This window comes from Trachemys scripta, chromosome 1 (genome assembly GCF_013100865.1).
Source record: "Trachemys scripta elegans isolate TJP31775 chromosome 1, CAS_Tse_1.0, whole genome shotgun sequence".
In the NCBI taxonomy this organism is placed as follows: domain Eukaryota; kingdom Metazoa; phylum Chordata; order Testudines; family Emydidae; genus Trachemys; species Trachemys scripta.
In genome coordinates, this window is record NC_048298.1 from 9884063 (window position 1) to 9902397 (window position 18335).

General features: G+C 47.8%; 1 protein-coding gene across 6 annotated transcripts in view; it reads left to right on the forward strand.

Annotated features, from left to right (window-relative positions):
* PFKFB3 (6-phosphofructo-2-kinase/fructose-2,6-biphosphatase 3) overlaps window positions 1-18335 on the forward strand; it is a 116853-nt gene that overhangs the window by 44551 nt on the left and 53967 nt on the right. For all 6 annotated transcript variants that reach the window (XM_034764383.1, XM_034764373.1, XM_034764392.1 and 3 more), the window contains 12 exons: window positions 5388-5513; window positions 6367-6463; window positions 7309-7375; window positions 7995-8069; window positions 8613-8669; window positions 12424-12548; window positions 13565-13772; window positions 14029-14175; window positions 14770-14874; window positions 16471-16600; window positions 17292-17354; window positions 17595-17659. In XM_034764383.1, the coding sequence (XP_034620274.1) occupies window positions 5388-5513; window positions 6367-6463; window positions 7309-7375; window positions 7995-8069; window positions 8613-8669; window positions 12424-12548; window positions 13565-13772; window positions 14029-14175; window positions 14770-14874; window positions 16471-16600; window positions 17292-17354; window positions 17595-17659 (1265 nt within the window). The remainder of the gene's footprint in view (window positions 1-5387; window positions 5514-6366; window positions 6464-7308; window positions 7376-7994; window positions 8070-8612; window positions 8670-12423; window positions 12549-13564; window positions 13773-14028; window positions 14176-14769; window positions 14875-16470; window positions 16601-17291; window positions 17355-17594; window positions 17660-18335) is intronic.

Genomic DNA, 18335 nt, shown 5'->3' on the forward strand with positions numbered 1-18335 from the left:
AACTATACGATATTTTCCTAATGGATTTGCCAGTCAAATTAAATGAGTTTTTATTGGCTGGAGAAACTATACAAGTGTTGTCAAAGCGTAAGAAGAAGACCGACCCCTGGGGTTTCTGTCCGAGATAGCCCTGTTCTGGGCAGATTGTGCTACATGTGGGATTTGATACCCCCTGCGTTCCTTTGTCAGTCAGCTGGGTAGAGTAACTGAGTCGGAAATAGCTTTATGGAGAAGGCTGCATATCTGTGTGGCAGCAGGACCTTGATTTCTACAGGATAACAGGTCTCCTGTCTGGGGAAATTAGCTATATAGTTAGCAGATAGAGGACTTTTACAGGGTACTCCACGTAGGTGTTTGGCTTTTTAAAGAAATCCTTATACAACCGATATGGCCCTATCCTCGGTACTCCACAGTCATCAACGTAAATCGCTGAGGGGGAGAGAGCTTGTGACGTATTTTTGGTTTATCAAGACTTCTGTGGAAGTGCTAGTTGATGTGATAATGGAGCTTGTAATTACTCTCTCCCTTAACACGGAATGGGACCCCTCGGGGGTGAGTCCTAATAATCTGTTGGATATATTTCTTTAATGTTATTCATTTGGGCATCAAGGACACCCCCTCCACCCCCCGCCGCCCGCAGCCGCTCCATCCAAATAAAACAAGGAGCACAAACATCACTCCAGACTGCAGAGCAAATACTGAGCTACAATAGAGATTCGTATCTAATGCACTTAGCGTGAAATCCCAGGGAAAGCAGGGAGCGATAGTGTCTCTTTTAAGCATCATCAAAAAGCTTCCCGGGCCAACAGCATGAATTTTTCTGCGTGTGTGCATGTGAAATAATTAGTCTGATGGGCTGACTTCTTGTTAGGGGAGACTGAATGGATGTGAAACGATGCCTCCCTCCCGCCTTTGGATGGTGATCCATTAAATTTCTGTCAAGTTGCACGTCTCTCACGTAGTCTGTGAAGCCAAGTTATTGCAGACGGCTTAATGGGCAGAGCCACTCACTTTACAAGAGGGAGGGTGTGTGTGTGCATGGAATATTTGAGGATGCATAGCTGGTACTTTTCTCTTCCTTCATCCTTGCTCAACTTGCATGTGTACCATTTTGTGTGTATACAATTATATACCTCATTTATATGTATCCTGTGTGTGTTGTGTGCACGCAAGCAAGTCTGTGGAGTCAACTACCAGAGTGCATACCCACACACAAGAGCACCATAGAAATGCTTTATGCACTAATTTACCAAAGTGTTTTTATCTCTCTATACAAATGTGTATGTGCACATGTGCATGTATATTTTTATAAAGTATATATGCATTGTAGAAAAGTCTAGACAGGTATATTACACACATCTGTTTTGCAGCCCCTCCTAACCCAGTGTCATTCTGTTGTTTGTTGTGATCTTGCAGCTTTGTATTCTTGCTGTCTGTTTGGCATAAACTAACAGTCTTTATTTAGATAGTAAAAATGGATTGGGAGGCTTTTCTATTTTAAACTCAGGTTGGTAGGAGCAGGAAATCCCCCTCACACACGCTTTGATGAATATCGTGGCACATGGGGAAATGTTTGCACTGATTTTTGTGCTTCTAAAGATCCTAGCTGAATCCTCTTTTCAGTTGGAACTTGTTTTGGTTACACTGAAATCTGTATTATGTTTAGTGGAGGCTAGAAAGGATTAACCGAATCTTTGGTTCATTTTATGTGCTCCGCGCTTTGCACCTTTCCAAGTTTTTCATTTAGTTCCTGTAAACAAGACGCCCACTGACTTTGGTGGGCTTTAGGTCAGGTTCTTAACAAGGAAGTGCACATACAATCCCCACCTGCTACTTCTCTTTAGGAGGTACTTTTATTCCAATGACTCTCCCCAACCCCAAGTGTATGGACCTTCCTTAAAATGCATCTGATGGAAAAATTTCCAAATGAAGATGCTCAACTCCTGCAACTCCCATTAAAGTCAGTGGGAGCAGTGTGTGTGCTCGGCACCTCTGAGGATCAGACCCTACGTTTTGCAGATTTGCCTGTGTGTATGTGCATGCTCATCCTTGCAGGGTCAGATTTAATTAACTGGAGCACAAGAATAATGAAATATTCAGTGGCGCGAACAGTCCAATTCCCTTCTCTGTTCAAGTATCTATTTATTTTTAATGTCGAGCACATTTGGCAAAATTCCTCTTGGCTCAGTGTTGTGGATCTTTTTTCTGCTGTGGGGGAAGGGAGCAAATTAAGTTTCTTCTTTCATCTCTCACCCTCCCTGGCCAATGGTGAGACTTCAGCAGTGCTGGTGTGAGTGTAGAGATGGGGAAACACCTGCAATGCTGCCCTGAGGTCTGGGATTGGGGATCTCTTGTGGTAGCTGCAGCTCAGCTCTGATTTGGTGAGCTCAAGTGGGAAAGTTGGAGGAACTCTCCTTTAATCCTGCCCTGCAGAGCCGGGAGGCGAGATGGTAATTCAGGAGAGCAAGGCTGAACAGACCCGCCAATTAATTTTTTTTTTTTTAGATTTGCTTTGGTCTTTTACTGGACTGTTTCAAGACCGGCTTCATTTTTTTTTCTTAGTGCAAGAAAAACTTGTGTGCATTTTTTTTTAAGTTAACCATTCTATCATTCTTTGATTTTTTCAGTGTTGATCCCCCCCCCATATTGGCTAAGATCCAATACTCTGTTAGTCAGCTTTATCAGGCACTGGCAAGAGGAATGACTCGAGGATCTAATCAGTTTTTTTCTCTGTTGCTATAATTTTGTACCAGGCTGTCCTTTTTCCAATAGCTTTAGGGGTTCTCTTTGGATGCAAGGCGGTAGAAATCTGTCCTGATCTAGATGCACAGGAATTTACATAGACATTGAAAGGAATCTACACCCCTTAAATTTGACTGCAACTCCCAAATCTAGTTTGAGAAAAGTCCCATCCCCTTCCCCTTCCAGCAATCTGTCTCTTGCTTGCACCATTCAAAAATATTGGCGGAGCTCAGCAAGTCACATGATCCAGATTGATCTGATGGAGCCAAATGAGATTGGAGTCCTGTTTATTGTGTGCACAAAACTCAGCTTCATTCTGTGTGGTTATTATGTTTATTTTTCTTGCTATAATAACAAAAGACATTCGTTCCTTGCATGCCATTCTGATGAGGCTGACAAACTAGACAGAACTATCTGTGTGTAAGGAATGGAGGGAAAATGCCCTTGAAAGGCTTGTGGGTAAAAATGAGGACTGCAGATAACTTCACTCTGAGTTGTCCATAGGTGACTCTTATTTAAGGCTCTTTTTATGCTTAGCATGAAGGCCAGGAGGTTTTGCATATGGGATGCCAAGTAGCATTAAGGAACTCAACTATAATCCAGATTCTGTTATGCCATCAATGACAGCTGTCATCCTTTCTTGCATTTTTCTATACTTGGAGTAAGTGCCAGTCCTTTCCCTTGAGGTTCAGGAGCATGTCCTATGGCTTTTTCTTCCCTTGTGCAGCAGTGGGACTCTTCCTAGAGACCTTGTTGGGGGTGGAGATGTCTAAATACAAGAGAAATTTGGCTCAGAAATCTTGCTACTTTTTGGTCATGTAATTAGGTTAAATGAGGAGGGATCTTTATTTTAACAAATATTTTAACTGCCGCCATGTTAGATAGTGCTTTTTCTACTATCCTCTCTGAACTGAATTTCAATCCATTGACACAGATCGGGCTTTAAATTTTAAAAAGTACCTGCATCAAAGTAGCTTTATATACATGTGGTAAGTGGTGGAGGCTGTAATGGACCATTTCACTCTTAAATGTCACTTCCGGAATGGCCACAGCTCTGCAGCTAATGTGTATTATACTATTTCTGTCCTTTTTCAAGCTCAAGGGGATGGTCAGTTGCATGTTTCTGTTTACTTAAAAGCTGTTACTCATTCTAAGAAAGCTGGTTGGAAGGGACAGTCCTGTGAGTTTATAGCCGTCTCTTTCAGGGCTTTAGAGGCCTGCAGTCGTGTCTGCAAGTTTAAGTGCAGCGCTCACATCTTAGTCTTTCATGGATTTTTTTCCCCCGCATCATAAATCCAGTACCTAATTTGAATCTCTTCCTGGGCACAGACAGACAGGACTAGAATGGGCAGGGCCGTTCTGCAGGACCCAGTGGAGGTGTATTTCCTGAGTGGGGAAAGAAGTCTGAACAAGGCCTGCCCTATGCCTAGGTCTGGCTAGCGTTGCTGTGGCTTGCGGTTGTGAGCCCCAGTTTTGCACTTTGTGACAGGAGCGAAGTAACTAAAGGCCGTTTCAGTGAGAAGTCACTTGCAGTGATGCACTTCCCGTGCCCCTGGGATGTTCAGGACACTGTGCTCTCAAGCACCTTGTTGCGAAAGGACTTCAAGAACACTTGAGTCTTCCGGGAGTGGTGTAAGAGGATGCAAAGTCACAAAGTGGGGACTGGGCGTGGTTTAACTTGACCTCATCTGCCTGCAAGTTGATGCTGTAATGATCCAACTCCAGAATGCCCTCGCCGGTGCACAATGCTATCTCGGCAGTGGCAGCAGCAGAGAGCATTAGCCAGGAGCCAGTTCTGCGGGGCATGTGTGATCCGTGAACGCCTGGCTGCTAAGGCAGGCCTAGAAACGAAGCTGGCACCAGTTGGAGCTTCAGTCAGTGCCTTTTGAATCCCAGTGAACTACCCACTTGTATGGAAGAAGGTCTAGGTCGCTGGGAAGTCATATGCAGGAGGCGGCCCGTTAAAGTTCCAAAGAGCTTGGATACTGAGTAACTCTTCTGGGAACCAAGTTCTGAGGAGAAGTATCTTGTGTTTCAAACCAGCAAACCAAACATAATGAATCATACCATTGTCGCCTGCATTACACTAGCTCTTTATTGAAGCAGTCCACCGGTTTCCCGGTGAGGTGGGGACGGTATTATTGTCCTCATTTTATAAATGGGGAAACCGAGGCACAGAGGGGTGATGTGACTTGCCCAAGGTCATGCAGGAAGTCTGTGGTAGAGTTGGATGTAGAACCATGTCTCCTAATTCTGAGCTTCAGCTGTAAGACTGTCTGCCTTCCCTCCTGGTACATCAGTGCTTAGGAGAAGAGGTATTGCTTGGTTTCGTCAGGCATTGCATGGGGCTTTGTTACCCGGCAACCCCAGAGCTGTCTGCTGCCCGTCTCTGCTCAGTCTGACACGGGATCATTCAGCAGATCCTGTTGCAAAAATGAGTCAGCAGATTTGCAGACTAGAGGCTTCAGTGCCTGGCGCCAGTTGTTTGATGGGGAGAGGGAAGTCTAAAGAGGGAGATATTAGATTTCCTCTTGCTGTCGATGCACTGAGGGGATAAGCGCCCTGATGCCTGCTTTGTCAAACCTCGCAGGGATGATGCTGAGGGATTATAATGGCTGCTTGTGTGTTTTCTCTCTTCATTGTAGCCTGCGGGCCGCAGCTTACCAATTCCCCCACTGTGATCGTTATGGTTGGCCTTCCAGCTCGGGGGAAGACTTACATCTCCAAGAAGCTGACTCGCTACCTCAATTGGATTGGTGTCCCAACAAAAGGTGAGGCCCCAGCCAGCCGTTCCTGCTAGAAGTGCCTGGTCCACTGGGGAGGCGCCTGTGGAGTTAAACACTCCAATGGATCGAGCTTGGCAGGATCTCCCTCTTCCGCATCCAGGGCCGGCTCCAGGCACCAGCCGACCAAGCACGTGCTTGGGGCAGCACCTTGTAAGGGGCGGCCAATCTTGGGGTGGCAGAGCGGCGCTCGGGGTTTTTGTTTGTTTGTTTGTTTTGTTTTGTTTCGGCGGGCCGGCGCTGGGGGGGGTGTTACGGCGGGGCGGTTTTTTTGTTTTGTTTTTTTTTTTTTGCTTGGGGCGGCAAAAAAGTTAGAGCCGGCCCTGTCCGCATCCATCGGGGAGAGAGATCCTTGAGAGAGGATCCTGACTACTTGGTGGCTTCTGCCTGCCCCCTGACCCTTCCATTGATGTTCCTTTTTCGCCGAGGGGGCCAAGCCCATTTGGTTCGTTTATCGAAAGGGCTTCTTGCAGCGGAGTTCAGTGTATGAGAGATTTCCCAAAGCCTTTTGCTCCACCTCCTCCCAGGGTGAATCTGGCTCTCGGATCTGTCCAGAGCGTGTGGGCACTTGCCAGAAACTCCTTGCAGTGGAGCAGTGGGTTGCTGAGCCCAGTCGTGTTTGACACCCTTGCAGCTGGGATCCCTGGAGAATATCTGCTGGAGATGCTAGTTTCGTAGTGGGGGTGTTGCGAGAGAGAGAGAGGGTTAACCCTTTTCCTGCCAATCTCTGGATGGGTTTCCGTACATACTGTCGTGCTCCTGGAGCCTGCTGAGCTGTGTATGGGACATACTAGCTGGCCCCTTTCCAATGCTGTACTCACTGCCTGCCTTCACCTTGCAGTTTTCAACGTGGGAGAGTATCGCCGGGAGGCGGTGAAGCATTACAGCTCCTATGACTTCTTCCGCCCTGACAATGAGGAGGGCATGAATGTCCGGAAGTAAGTTTGCTGTTGCCTTGTTCTGTTAACCCGCCCGCTCTCTTTGAGCCAAAATCTCTGTAAATTGGAGGTAACCCTTCCCCCTGATTTCAAGGGAATTACTCTGGAGTTAGAACAGTGTAACTGGAAACATGGTCCTACCCGGTCTCTTAAGATTTCCCCTGCTGCCTGAATGCCATTCAGGGCTTAGGCCCAGATCCTGAAAGGGATTTAGGCACCAATTCCCTTTGAGGATCTAAGCCTTAGGGCCTGATTTTTCAGAAATGTTGAGCACCTGCAGCTCCCATTGACGTTAGCTGAACTTTTGAGGGGTCTCAGCATTTCTGAAAAGCGAGCCCTAAGAATATCGTCCCTGGAGCCCAGGGACTCCCCAGGTCCAGGCCAGGCTATTGACATTCCTGGTTTGGGGTTCTGTGGTGAGAAAGTGGAGTGCAGCTCCCTTTTAGCTTGTCAGAGCCACCAGAAGATGCAAGGCCGGCCGCTGTCCGTTGAGGTGTTGAATAACATTTAGCCTGCAGAGTGGCTTCACGTTCACAGAGCGTTATAGCTGTTATCTAATCAGTCGCGCACAGGAAGTCAGGATTGGGATTCCCATCTGCAAAGCGGGCAAACCTCATGGATGCGAAGCCAGTGGCCTCGCGGTAAATGCTAGAACGGGGGCTTTTGGCCGCACAGCTCCGGACCGTCGATCAGGGATATCAGTCCTTGCATGTACCAGGAATCGTGGGTTGTGGGAAGGTTAGGAGGAGTTGGAACTTTAAGGCTGCTTCATCAGGGAACAAGCCACTGGCTCTTATATGCATCTCTAGTTACTTAAGAAACATCTGTTTCTTCCTCTGCTGCAGACAATGTGCCTTAGCTGCCTTGAGAGACGTCAAATTGTACCTGTCGGCGGAAGGTGGCCAGATCGCGGTAAGTTCAGATGGGGGGCTGCTAGTTGAAACAAGAGGCCTCTTTCCATCCTCAAAATACTGTCAGTGTGTGCTGAGACAGTCCCCCAGTGAAACTGCATCCTGCAGCCTGTGTTCTACACACTGGAACAGCGCCTTGGGGAAGAGGCCGTTCCCATCATTATAGGACTTCAGATTGGTCCCATCACCACAGTACCTCACAAACATGAACGAAGCCTTCCTCACAGCCTCCCTATGAGTATTCTACCTGCTGCTTGCAGGGCTGAAAAGAGGCTGAAGAATTAAGTGACTTCCCCAAGGCTACAAAGGAAGCTTGTGGTGGGAGAGCCAGGAACTGAACCCACAACTTCAGTGCCTTAAGACCATCCTTCCTTGCACATGCCATTAAATCCACGGGATCCCTTTTGCTCCCTTACTTGCCTTCTGGAGGTTTTTACTGCCAGGTTTTTGTTCTAAGAATCAAAGGCTTATAACTGAAAACTGCCTTAAGTGATGAATTTATTACTTCCTTTTTCTGATTCTAAACCTCAGCAAATATATTGTCAAACAATTCTCCCCCTCCCCTGAGAGCTATTTAAATGTCCCCTGAAGGTGACCTCCCTGGCATTTTTATTGTATAGGTTTTTGATGCTACCAATACAACAAGGGAGAGAAGAGGAATGGTCTTAAACTTTGCCAAAGAAAATGGGTTCAAGGTCAGTATACACCAGACTTTTATCTATCTAAGGTACTTATATGGCCTGCGTTACCATAGTCTCTGAGTATCTCTCAGGCCTCACAACACCCCTTTTGAGGTGGGGAAGTGCTGTTTTAGAGATGGGAAAACAGAGGCACAGAGAGACTTAGGCCCAGGTCCTCAAAGGTATTTAGTTGCCTAACTTGGGAGTGAGGAGTCTCAATACCTTTGAGGATCTGGGCCTACGTGACATGCCCAAGGTCACACAGGAAGTCTGTGGCGAAGCAGGGAATTGACCTTGGGTTTCCAAAGCCCAGGTTAGTGGGAACCAAACATAAAGAACATTTCCACCCAACTCCCCACTAAGATCTCCAAGCCAAGGAGAATAAAATAGATGAGCTGGTGAGAGGGGAAACTTTCTGCCATAGGGTGGATTAGGAAATAGTTTTGAAACATTCTACTCAGAATTGCATGGAGTGGTTAGAGTAGACATCAGGCTGGATGTAATAAACTCCCTATGTTTCACTGCCAGTCTTCAACCGGTGTTTGCTTTGTCTTCCAGGTGTTCTTCATTGAATCTGTTTGCAATGACCCATCCGTGGTTGCCACCAATGTTATGGTGAGAATGGAAAGCTATTATCTATTTCTAAATCCTGCATTTGCACAGATTGTTTCTGACCCTAGCTGGTGATCAGCTTATTGTACTTCAGCGGCAGCTGAGGATTTTTAGTTTTTACCTCTCTCCGGGCAGAAAGTGTGTAAAGACTGTCTGGCACCAGCCCCTTCAGGACTAGGCCAAAGCATTTGAATACAGCCATCACTTGCAATCTTTTCTGAGCTCCCTAGTCCCCGTTCATTTAATATGTAACTGCCATGGATCCACAGGATCTGTGCCACACCCCAGCTTTTGAACAGTCTCTTGGAGGAAGCCCTGCAGTGTGCCAGGACACCTCCCTCCCCACCATGGGGGTCTCACTCTTCCTTCAGGGTAGGCCACGCTGCTTCACGGCCTCCTAGACTGAGCTGCTGGGCTCCAGCAGCCCTGCGCTGCTCAGCAAGTCCAACTGAGGTAGACTCCTGGTAGAGACGTGTGTTCTCTTCAAGGACTACCGCACCCCAACCGGTATTTGCAGTGTCACACCCAAACAGCATTTTCAAAACAGAGTAGAGTTTATTGGTCAAGTGGAACACAGCATTGGAAGTCCTCAGGTTAGCACAGAGAAACGAAGGTTAAAGCGTAGTCCATTCTGGTCAAGACACAATTCACCAGCCAAGCTGTGGGGAACTCCATTTTCAAGCTCTGTCTCTCCCTGACTTCCTTCCTTAGTCCATTCCAAGGTGAGAGAGCCCCGAGCCTCTTCCAGAAGCCATCTCTTATTCCCTGTTGGTCATGTCTGTCCTTTGTTCTCCAGGCAGGACCATCCTGAGTTCACAACCCCCTGGCTGGAGCTTCCTGCTGGTGAGACTCAAGTTATGAGTCACTGGAGCTTGCATTATGTCTCTGGACCCCTTGTTGATCTGAGCTAGTTTCAGCCAGTTTCTTAATGACGCTAATTGTTCCACCCAGACAGGGGTGACATACATCTGTATTTTGTAGTCTGCCCTGAGAGCAAACGTAAAATCTTTTTCCCACCACTTGGTAGCAATCCAAAGTATGGGGGAAACCGAGGCTCACATGACTCATACAAAATATTACAAAATATTCCCACTTTGTCACAATATAACTTCATAATGAGGGGCAATTTTTTCAAAAGGGCTTAAGTGGCTGGAGTATAAATCCCGTTTTCAAAAATGACCTTGAAGCCTAAATCTCAGTGCAAGTCTATGGGACTTAGGCTCCTAAGTCACTTCTGTGCTTTTTGAAAACTTTACTCAAGGTCTGCTATTAAACAGATGCACAAGAAAAGACAGTAACCGGGCCTCACTACACACTTTTTTCCCTGCTAAATGAAGCCTTAGCTAGGGAAGAAACATTAATGGCATGCAACTTCCTACTTGAGAAGCTGTCTTTTTGGTGCCCTGCCCTGCCTGTGCATGTGTCAGAAGAGGTAACCCCCTGCCTTAGGGTTGGCCAGAGCAGAGAGGGGCTTTTTTTATTTCTTTAATGAAAATTCACTTTCCCTGCTAACCTGTTACCAGACACTCTTCCAACCGCCAATCTTATCTCCAGTTCTACATCACAACATTCCAAGTCATTTTACAGCACCTCAAACTCCATTGGCTCGATGCCCAGAGTTCAAATGATGCTTGTCCCTAGGTGACAAGGTTTTATGGCACGGGTTTGTCTTGTATTGCTGTCTGGTGTTATCACATAGGAAGCTGACTCATTCTTCCCCTTTCCATAGAATTCCCTTAATGATACTAGCAACTACACAGCTTTGAGTTACATTCAGACAGATAAGGGTGCACCTGGGAACATCCTACACTTGAATGGGGTCCATCTTGTCACCCTTATACAAGCACAGTTCCTGTGAAGTTAAATGGGAGTTTGGCCTCCATGGGCAGGCCCCCAAAAGAACTGAAAGAAAAACCTTGGCGCTGACCAGATTTCTCTCTGTCTAGCCTTGATTTGGTTCTTTCCCTTCTTATCTCTGTGGATAGCTCACACCTTATTTTACACAAATCAATAACTTCCCTTCAAGTTAGTTAATGCCTAAGTACGTGCTTGGAGATAAAATTGTGTGTAAGTTTCTGCTTCACCGGACGTTACAGATTAACAGTGTGTTAGTGCTCAGATGCAATATAAGGCCTGGTCCCCACTAAGCCCCCACTTCGGACTAAGGTACGCAAATTCAGCTACGTTAAGAACGTAGCTGAATTCGAAGTATCTTAGTCCGAATTTACCGCGGGTCCAGACGCGGCAGGAAGACTCCCCCGTCGATGCCGCGTACTCCTCTCGGTGAGCTGGAGTACCGGCGTCGACGGCGAGCACTTCCGGGATCGATCTGGGATCGATTTATTGCGTCTTAACCAGACGCGATAAATCGATCCCAGAACATCGATTACTTACCGCCGGACCCTCCGGTAAGTGAAGACGTACCCTAAGAAAATAAACTATAATAATAATATCAATGACAAAAGGCCCTGATTCTGCAAACAGTTCTGCTCACACTTGACTCGCATGAGTTGTTGCATTGGTGTCCATATTACTGACATGTGTAAGCCATTGTAGGGTCAGCGTGTTGAGGTAATTGCAACACCAACACTGTTAGCTGCAATGCCTAAGCTTGGTGCTGCAGTATCAGAAACTTAGAGTAAATGTTGGATGATAACATTGTGGCCTTACAGCATGTGTCATCTAGGGATCCTAAAGCAATTCACAGATGCTAATTAATGATGCCAGTGGGCAGAAGTAAAGTACTATTACCTCCATTACACAGATGGGGAAACCGAGGCACAAAACATTTAAATTACACCTCTACCCCGATATAACGTGGTCCTCAGGAGCCGAAAAATCTCACCGCCTTATAGGTGAGACTGTGTTATATCGGGTACGGTCTGGTACGGCCTACTGGCAAGAGCCAGTACACCGTGCCGGACTGGACCGGCTTCCCCGGCGGTGATTTAAAGGGCCCAGTGCTCTAGCCGCTGCGGGGAGCCCCGGTCCCTTTAAATCACTGCCAGAGCTCCAGCAGCCGGGCTCGGGTGGGGATTTAAAGGGCCTGGGGCTCCACACGAATTCGGCTATAACGTGGTAAAGCAGCAGGGCTTGGGTGGCGCTTAAAAGGGCCGGGGCTCCCTGCTACTTTCCCGCGTTATATCCGAATTCGTGTTATACTGGGTCGCGTTCTATCGGGGTAGAGGTGTATTTCTAATGCAGTAGGTATTCATGGACAAGATCCCCATTCTGCTACGTGCTGTACAACTATCTTGCCTAAGGTCACTTGCTTCCCATGTTCCACTCTAACCACGTAGACATCACTGGTTCTCTTTACAAGTAGTTGGATGGTGTATTTTTTTTCCCATGTTGTGGGTGTGCTCAGCTGACTCGTTAGGGAGCTGAGACTGTCACTGGACTAACTTCTCTTTTCTTGGCAACCAAATGTTGAGGCTAAATCCCTGAGAAACCCTTGAGCTAGGTAACCTTTGATTCGGAGAGGAAATGGTAACCCAAGCTACGCGTTGCAGCCATGTGTTTACCCATCTTACACTTACCATTCGTTCTTACTTTACTTCTTTTATAACTTCAGAATTCCACCTGTAGGTGGACTCTTTGTACCTGACTCTTGGAAGAGCTTTGACACCTGATATTAGACCAGCCTGACTGTTCCAAGACACATCGTGTTTGCACTGTCATTGACTTGACGCGCTAGCTTTTGTCTGCCCAGAAAGCTTTCTGATGATGTATTGATTTGCTTTCTGTGTTGCTGCAGGAAGTTAAATTGTCCAGCCCGGATTATAGGGACTGCAACTCAACCGATGCCATGGAAGACTTTATGAAGAGAATCAATTGTTACCAGGCCAGCTACCAGCCGCTTGACCCAGATAACTATGACAGGTAAGGGGTTTTGCTTTGAAATAGCTTGGCGTGAAGGTGTTTTGTCTTGGAAGAAAAGGGTAATAAAATATAGATCTGTATTTCAGTTTCTGTTTGAAAAAGTGAATTTATTAGAATAAAATAAGAGTGAGTCCCAAACTCTCATTAAACTCAAGCATCTATTGGAGGGCCAAAAAGATCTGGCTTTTTCACCGTCCTTTATGCCTTGTGGCTCCAGCCTGGAGCCAGAGTACCGGAGCATCCTGCGGTAACTTTTACATGTGATTTCTGGGCCGACCAGAAGCAGCGTGCGCTGATTTCTTGAGGCTTTCAGGCTGGTTTCCAGACCCAAGAACTTTGGAGGGGCAGCTGAGATTTGGGGTGCTTCTCTGAACCTTTTGACATCATCCCATCAAAGCTCTGTAACGTTGCGAGCCCTGGGAGGGAGCCGGCCCCTACCGTAATCAACTCTCCAGCCAGAGCAGACACCCAGGAGGCCCTGGCCACCCTAAGTAACTCTGGATAGAGCCAGTTTTAGTCTGCAGTGCTGCATATTTATCTCCTCTGCTTCTCCATTTGGGAACACTTTTTTACCATGAGTAACTCCTCCATCATCCCGTGACTTTCTGCACCTGGCATGGGTGTGGGGCAGCAGGTGGCTTTCTCTGGGCCTTCAGGGTTTCAGTGTAGTCAGTCATTCAATGAGTGGTGTCAATCCCAACTGTCCTGAGGTGTGAAAGCCACATGGGGGACGCTGCCTCATCCCAGATCTCTCCTACAATGGAGGCTTGTGCTAGCTACCAGCCGTGGGCCTGGAGTCAGAAGAATATTATTTAATCTTTTTTTAACGGAACAAGGAAAATGGAGATTATCTGGCCAGTCTCAATGTAGCAGTGATTTCAAAGAAAAGCCTTAAAGCTACCATGAAATACCCCTGCAGAAAATCCTTTTAACATGGGGATTATATCCCTTGACATTTATTCTCGACAGTTGCCTTTGCTTCATGTTTCCACTGCTCCTTGCCATGGTTTCCACAGGGACGTGTCTCTGATCAAAGTGATCGATGTTGGCCGGAGGTTCCTGGTGAACAGGGTCCAGGATCACATCCAGAGCAGGATTGTCTATTACCTAATGAACATCCATGTCCAGCCCCGCACCATTTATCTGTGTCGACACGGCGAGAGCGAATTCAACCTCAAAGGGAAGATTGGAGGCGACTCTGGTCTCTCCAATAGGGGCAAGAAGGTAGGGGAACAATATCCCTCTTGTATTTGGGCAGGGGGGAGCAAGTCCCTGGTTGTGTAATATGCCGTGTATGAGACAAGGTGGCATCAGATATATATACTTGGTGTTGGCCTGAATGTGTCTTCTGAATTGGCAACATTTCAGTGCACTACTGGCACCTAAATGAGCACCTCTGAAATCCGGGGTAAGCAGGACCATCTGGAAGCCCTGGGTAGCGGAGGTTCAATAACCACACTCTTTGTTTTATCTCCTTTAGTTTGCCATTGCATTGAACAAATTTGTTGAGGAGCAGAACCTGAAGGACCTCAAAATCTGGACCAGCCAACTCAAGAGGACAATCCAAACGGCAGAAGCCCTCAAGCTGCCCTATGAACAGTGGAAGGCGCTCAACGAAATCGATGCCGTAAGCATCTTAACTGGGTTACTAATTGCTGACTCTCACTGTCTGGGTGAGCAGAGCGGTGAGGGCACTGGCCTTCCACCTCTGCCCAAATGTCACAGTGGAAGCAAGGTTTGCCCACTCCAACACACTGTGACCTGGTCAGCGCGGCTGTGTTTTGTCCAGGAGAGGCCTGGCGCTGTAATAGCGAGCATGGGAAGGGGAGGGCCAGGACTGAGGTGCTGTGGAAGTGTTGAGTGGGTGTGGGGAAGCTGACTCAGTGCCTTGCTCTGACGGCCAGTGCTGACGTTTCCCAAGCAGTGACGTCAAACCTCTCCAGAGACGTAAAGAGGCAATATTGTTTGCCGGCCTGTTTTTGGTAGCACATGCGGTGCTGCCAAATTGCTTGTTAGCTTTTGTCTCTAACCGACTGGTTTAAAATTGCAGCCACGTAGGGCCACTGCACAGCTGAATTCTGAGGGGCTCAAGTGCAGGTTATTCTCTATGTGCAGGAAAAGGGTTTGCTGTAAGGCTTCCTGGTACCTGCATTGGTTGGCACCTGCAGCTCTGTTGTCTGGAGCCCAGTAAATAACCTCGAGGGATGTCTTGTTCCCGCAGGGTGTATGCGAAGAGATGACTTACGAAGAGATCAAGGAGAAGCACCCGGAGGAGTTTGCTTTACGCGATCAGGACAAATACTATTACCGCTACCCTTCTGGAGAGGTATGTCTGCAGAGAAACCCTCTGGGACGTGACTGGTCTAAAACGCCACATACTTTCCTATCATCCCCATATACCCTTCTGCTCTGCATCCAGCCTAGAGGGCAGAAAAGAAATGGGTCAGTCTAGGATCTCTGAGTACTTTGAGTCAAAGTGGTAACTAGATGTGAGTGCTGACCCCTTTTGGGCACTTGTCAAATTATTACGGGCTGGTTCTGATACCTTAGTCAAATTGATGGATGGTCCCATTGATTTCATGAAGACCGCTCGAGGCATAAGATGCTACTTAACCTGAGTAAAGGTATCTGAATCTGGCCCTATATTTAATGTAAAATAGCATCTTTCATCCCAAAGGAGTTCTCTTTACTCCCCTGCCCTCAGGCACCCTCCTGAGGCTGATGGTAGCATCTCTCCAGCGCTCTCTGCTGGCTGGGGGAGTGAGCTGATGGTGCATTTTTAGGGGGTGATGAAGTGATGTGTGTCCATTGACATGGGAGTTTAGTTCAGTGCTATGGAATAAACACAAAGATGTCTGAGGAATATCCACCAGCTCCTGGAAAAATACAGGCTTGTGGATTTCAAAGTTATGGAATAGTGATGTGCGTAATATTGACCGTAGGGGCTAAAATTCCCACCAGCTACCACTCTTGTTTCTGTACATTGGTGTTTCTGTAGGCCAGTCCTCCAGAGTTTATGGCTCTTCTAGAAAAACGAGCTTCTGAAACAGATATTATTATCCTCAAAAACTCCATGTAGCTTAATAAACCCTGAGGTTCTTTCTCCTCCCAGTACCAGAGCAGAGAAGTGACTTTGTGTTTAGTGTTCTATCATGAGTTGTGGTGTGTTCATTTTAGAGAACTGCTGAAATTACTTGGAAGGGTTGGCTAATGGGCCATAGAGCCTTTTGCCACAAGTTCAAATCCCATGTTACTTGTGACTTAGTCAATTCCTAGGGGGTAGATGGCCACCATGGTTGGCACCCTTGCTGGCAGTCTCTGCGGAGAAGCCAAGGGCCAGATGTTCCCCTGAGCCAAAAGTACCTCCTGATTTGTAGAGGGTGGTCCCTATCATTCAGAGTTAAAAACAGGTTGGCGGTGTGGGAGATCTCGCATTGCCTCTGCCTCCTGTACTCTGACTAGATGGAAGACCTCAGTCTGTAAGGCTGATTGATTTAGAACCTTTCACCAACGCTAAATTCATTTTTGAGCTGAGAGATGTGCATGGTTCAGAACAGATCTGCTTCAGCAGAAGGGCACACCCTCCAGGCAAAGTCTCGCTGGCATTGTGGAAAGGTTGGGTGGATCTCAAATGGTGGCGGTGATTCTTCTGTGTAGTAGGAGAGGGGGTTTGTGAATATATGTCCAGTTTAAAGGAATCCAGTAGGAGAAGGAAACTCCTCTTGTTACCGACCCCACGTAAAGCATCACTTCAACAGTGTTCCAGCTTGTCCTGTAAGTCATGGATACAGTTCCAAACTCCAGGAGTTTTGTGGGTTTCACTTGGTTTAAAGATGGACCAAAACGGTGGCTCTGCTTTTTGACTCCCTGTAACTCCTTACTGTGCTCTGTGAATTTATCTCTCGCTCTGTTTATTTTGCAGTCGTACCAAGATCTGGTGCAGCGCCTGGAGCCAGTCATCATGGAGCTGGAGAGGCAGGAGAACGTCCTTGTGATCTGTCACCAGGCTGCGATGCGGTGCCTTCTGGCTTATTTCCTAGACAAGAGCGCGGGTATGTGACGCCCACTCCGGCAGACTTAGCGGGAGGCAGTTGCGGCCCATGTTGTTTCCGGCTGTTCTACATTGGGTTGCAAGGGGAAGGCGGATGGGGGTATTTTACAGAAGCTCAGAGAGAAAGGGACTCCTTGCACACTCATCCAAGGAGTTCTCAAAGTTGGCTGGTGTTGGGGGTGCTGCTGTGTCTGCATAGTTCTGTGTCTGCAAAGAGTGGGCCAGTATTATGACGCTCGCAGTATTTTAAGTGGAATTGCACCAGCCTGAGCCGCTGCTGTATCATGAGGTGGGCTAGTCACTGAGAGTGTAGGTCCTCTCCTATGCTTCTGGGCTGCTGCAGTGTCATTCCTCTGAACACCTGTTGGAACGCTGGCACCACCAAGTGAGCTCCAGGGTTGGCCTGAGGAGTTACCGAGGAGGGGGCATTTAGTCTCCCAGTCCGATCCTGCTGCTGAAGTGGGAGATTGGAACTAGCCAGGGGTGTTGGGCCAGCTGTAGAGTGGAGCCCTGGGTGGACACTTGTTTTGCCTGTGCTTTGGGTGACCTCGGCAGTGTGCTAAGTTATACACGGGGAGGGGAGCTCCCGCCGGCCTCTACAGAAGGGTAGAGTCAGTCCATACATATGCAAATGGATTCTGCCACCTGTGCTGTCACTAACCTCCCTCCCCCCTTGTTTGCTGTTCTTCCAGCTGAAATGCCCTACCTGAAATGCCCCCTTCACACGGTGCTGAAGCTGACACCTGTGGCCTATGGTAAGTGGAACGTTTTTCCTTGACGTGCTGGCTCGCGCGGTTGGGTGAAGTGTTTGCTGATGGTTACACCTCGGTTCAGGATAGATTTTAGGCTCTTGTGGGCAGGACTGGGGCTCTCTTCCTGTGTGTCTGTGCACTGCCTAGCACAGTGGGTCCCTGAGCCTGACTGAAGCCTTTGGGCTCTACCCTAAAGTAATGAGGAACCATAAATTGCTGACAGTCTCTCGCTCCTCACTGCAGGTTGCCGAGTGGAGTCCATCTGTCTGAACGTCGAAGCGGTGAACACTCACAGAGACCAGACAGAGGTGAGTTGTGCTTTGCTTTAGATCTTTCAGTCACTCTCTCTCCTTCCTCCTAATGTTAGCCGGCAACAAGGACTTCAAGATCGGGTGGGGGGTCGCTTGGCTGGGCACCATGAGCAGCCATTTTAGAACCAGCTCCAGGTATTGCAGGCAGATGAGGAGGCTTCAGAAATTAAAGACCCTGACCCCCTCCCCCCCACCTGCCTTCAGGTGCTTCCCCTACAGGCTAGGGGCTTGATCCCAAGCCCACCGAAGTCAATGGACAGACTTTCATCGGGGTTTGGATCAGCCCCTCTGACAGCCAATGAGCCTAGACTGATAAATGCCTGAGGAGGAGGCAGTTAGGGACAGAGCCATCAGGCCACATTCCTTGTTAAGCAGAAGGGGTGAGTGCGCTCTATGCTTGTGGAGAGGAAGGGAAAATGTTGGCAGTCTCCTTTGGGGAGTGAGATGAATGTGCTGTCGTGTAACAGCTGGTGCTGTGGGCTTGTAAGCTAAGCAGAGTTAAGCCTGGTCAGTACATGGATAGGAACACGTAGGTGCTACGAGCAGTGGTGCTGCTGATTTAGGAGATGGCATACTTCCACGGTGTGGGCACTGAAGCTATGCTCCAGCACAGTGTTCGGGGGTGCTGTGCTCATAGATCCAATTTAAACTGTCCCCCTTTCAGGTGGCTATT